The sequence below is a fragment of the Nicotiana attenuata genome, chromosome 11 (genome assembly GCF_001879085.1).
Source record: "Nicotiana attenuata strain UT chromosome 11, NIATTr2, whole genome shotgun sequence".
Taxonomy (NCBI): domain Eukaryota; kingdom Viridiplantae; phylum Streptophyta; class Magnoliopsida; order Solanales; family Solanaceae; genus Nicotiana; species Nicotiana attenuata.
In genome coordinates this window covers 4,644,198-4,648,289 of record NC_031999.1, presented here as the reverse complement: position 1 = coordinate 4,648,289, position 4,092 = coordinate 4,644,198, and the positions used below count along the sequence as shown (strand labels likewise).

General features: G+C 31.8%; 1 protein-coding gene across 1 annotated transcript in view; it reads left to right on the top strand.

Annotated features, from left to right (window-relative positions):
• The window catches only part of LOC109234662, a 6,584-nt gene extending 3,353 nt beyond the window's left edge, over nt 1-3,231 (top strand). Inside the window, exons 4-5 of the mRNA XM_019400731.1 lie at nt 2,048-2,845; nt 3,223-3,231. Coding sequence (XP_019256276.1) covers nt 2,048-2,845; nt 3,223-3,231 — 807 coding nt within the window. The remainder of the gene's footprint in view (nt 1-2,047; nt 2,846-3,222) is intronic.

Sequence of the window (4,092 nt, the reverse complement as noted above, 5' to 3'; positions counted from 1 at the left end):
GAGTTCCAGCATAGTTATCCTGGAACTCTCGTAAAATTTACGGGAGTTCAAGCATACTTATGCTGGAACTCCCGTAAAATTTGCGGGTGTATTTTTTCGGATTTTGAACAGTGTTTTCGCTCAAATTTAAAGTGGCTAAATTTCGATGACTTTTGAAACTTGGCTATTTTTCAACGACCAGTGGTAAATCTGGCTATTTTTGAATTTCTCCCTACTATACTAGATGAGGAAAGGCCCGTATATGAGCCCAACATTGTAATCTTAAAATTGTTGTTTGTTGGTGCTCAATTAATTTTTTAATAAATAAATCGATCATTGTTATATCCATTTAATAACTGATAGAGAATGATATTGGGGATCACAATTTACGATTAATTTATTTTAATAATTTACAAAAAATTAAACTATAAATTATAACCTGCTTAAGTTTCTCCAATTATTAACATAAAAACACTATATGCTATAATACTCATTTTAACATCAATGTCAAATACTCAAAACATAAACATCAAATTGTAAAATTGATTCAATGGTATTATTTCCCCACTATATTTGAACTTTTAACAAGATAATACATTAAAGGTACAAGTGTAATTTATATTAACAATTTTTCTACAATAAAAAACTTACCGATCTATTTGTAAACTAATTTTGAATACATCCAATTTGGTCTTGCAAGTGTTTCAATAGTGGGAACAATCAGCTACCTGATGAAAGTTAAAACGAACAACATCATTCTTTACAATACGAGAAAAGTTGAAAAAAAACTTATGGTTTTACTTTATGTCTTGTATACAACAAAATCAAGAGAAATTTTTAGTACAGTCAACAAAGAGAACTTCCAAGGGGACTTGCATCCCTAAAGAGGCAATTTACTACTTCAAACAAAGAGAACCAACTGCACTAAACAAATATTAACATGATATAAATTGTAGTAATTCAATATAGTAGTTCAAATTATATTTTATTATAACTCGATTAAAATGATGTTACTGGAGATAATAAATATCTGATAGAAGTCTATATAAATTAATAGGGATTTTAATATTCTTAATTAAGGATATAAGAGAAACGTGTTTATTTTTTCTACAGATTTATCATATGTTAATTTTTATAATGAAATACTATAAAATATTTTAAGACAATTTATAGATTGTTGAAAACTTATCATGGAAGAATGGAGTTCAAACCATATAAATCAAATTTTCACATCAATTGAGTACATAAGAGATAACCTCCTAGCACAGATGAACAAATATCATCACTTAAATTAACTTTTAAGGTTTAACAAGCTATAGTTTTTAAAATTACTTTTGAATATAACATTTTTAGGTTTGAAATCGCCTTCAAATAGTGTGAATACGTGAAAACCTTTTAAATTTATTTTTTAAATTGTCTTAAAATAGTATGGGTAAATATGAAAATCTTGTAAATATTATCTATATTTCTTTTTGTTGCTTTATTATTTAAAAGTTAAATTTACTTTTTCTGTAAAAACTTTTAGTTGACTTAAACAAAAATTAATAATTTTATCAAATGAGAAAAAATATCCAAAATGAGTATTTGAATGGAGTAACTCTTTGCAAAAGTAGTCTAATCAATTTTACATTTAAACTTTTATAGGAGTGATGTGGTCAAGGGAATATGGGGTCCACGTATATCAAGGAGGACACAATTTGCATTTAAGAAATGCAAACAATACAATATTTTTTTTTCGAAATGACATATATGCCCTTGGTTGACCATCTTTCCTTTTCTATATAATAGAAATAGAAAAATATTTATAAAATAAAATAAAAAGACCGGTGCACAACAAAGCTCTCGCTATGCGTGGAGTCTAGGGAAGGGCCAGACCACAAGGGTCTATTGTCCGCAGCCTTACCCTATATTTGTGCAAGAGGTTGTTTCCACGGCTCGAATTCGTGACCTCCTGGTCACATGACAACAACTTTACCAGTTACGCCAAGGCTCCCCTTTCCTGTCTTCTCTTTATATATTGTCAAAAACATATGATCAAGATTTATATACTTAAAGTTTGTTACAATAGTTTGCAGACAAATCAGGGGCAGCTAAAACAAGAAGTACTCTTATAATAAGATCTGCATCGCCTCATCAAAAACCAAAAGTTGCCACAAGAAACTTTACACCAACAGGAAAACAACAAGGTGTTTCATCAATAGACAAGAAAAACACAAGATATGCAGCAACAACAACAACAATTACAACGGCAAACCAACAGAAGGTGATCAAATCCAACAATTCCATTGATCAGAATGCAATAAGAACAACAAGGCAAAAAGAGACACATCTTAATTTCCTAGCTTCCAACCTATCGAAAACCATGGGAATGGAGTCGTCTTTAAGTAGTAAGCCCAAAAGCAGGGGAGTGTCCCCTGCAGGAAGGCCGAAAATCCTGGCTCAGACGATCCCAGGATTTTCGGATGAAACACCGGTTAATCTCAGGACAGACCGGTCCCTTTCAGCAACCAGGGGCCGGTCTATTAACCAACACCAATCAACTAACCAACGGCCTGGATCGTCATCATCATCATCTTCTTCATCATCAGTACATATTACAAAACCAACAAGACGACAATCTTGTTCCCCTAGTGTAACGCGCGGTCGAAAACAGGATATTATTACTAGTAATACAAAATTTCAACAGGGATATTCTACCACACAAGTTCTTGGCAGTAAAATGGTGGACAAGTTTATGAATGCTAGGAAATCAGTATATGAAGAAAAGGAAATTACAAAGGCAAAGTTGAATGGTTCTATAAATGAGAACTCTGGTTTTGGAAGGCATATATCAAGAATATCAGCAAATCTGGTTCTCAAACACATGGTAAGTGTATCTAATTTTACTCATTTCAAAGGATAATGTTGCACATAGACTATTTTACGTGTTACATACTTACATATACGAGTAGTCCGGGTGAAATTCAAAAATAGCTAGATTTTACAAGTGGTCATTTAAATATAGCCACAGTTTCAAAAGTAATCGAAATTTTGCCACTTTCATGTAAATATAAATTTGAACGAAATCACTGTTCAAAATCCGGAAAAATACTCCAGTATAATATATTGGAATTCCAGTATAAGTATATTGGAACTCCAGTATATTATACTGGAGTTCCAGTATAATATACCGGTCCAGCATAATATACTGGAACTTTTCGCGTGTTGGAGTTCCAGCATAATATGCTGGAAATTCATACACAGGTGCACTGATCTCCCGTATATTATGCTGGAACTTTTCGTGTTGCAGCAAAATAATGGCTATTTTTCAATGACTTTGCAAACGCTAGCTATTTCTCAATGACCAGTTCGAAAACTAGCTAGCCCGTGCTATTTTTACGAGTAGTCCATCGCTCTCTTAATTGAATTGCAACTAAACTCGGCCCATCTTATTTTACTCATTTCAAGGTATAATTTGTACTTATATTATTTTATGTATTACATATACGAGTAGTAAATTAATTAATCATATAATGACTTAACGTGACCAAAAAAAGACAACGAAACCTTCAATTTGGAACTAAATTGGGCTGGGCCTAAGTTTCTACTGATGTCCATAACTACTTTATGTTTAATTGGGCCCGCTATGTTTAACCAATATCCATAATGAAGAATTAACTTAAATAATCGCTCATCTAATAGCTTAAACAAAAATAGTCGATGGATGTATTTTATATATGTTATATAATATATGAACAACCGTATATAATCTTGTATATTGGGTAGAAAAATAAACAGTGAATCCGATCGGCTATTTGTGTAAAGATCGCTATCATCATTAAGCCTATTGATTCGGCTGACTATTGAAAGAAAGAAAGGGGCAAGTGCACAGATATTCATTCTCATGGATGCTATTTAGAGATTAGCCAGTGTATATTTTTTCTGAAATTTTAAACTAAAAATCTTAATTCAGGACAATTTATACATTTTTATCCAGAAAATTTGAAATTAAGGATGCACTGACAAAATCCTAAATAACAGCCCTTTAGAGTGGCTACCTGGTGTCATTTCTACAAGAAGAAAACATCTTCTAATGTTCAAGCGTTTGAAAATGACTTTCTCATGGAAAAAAAT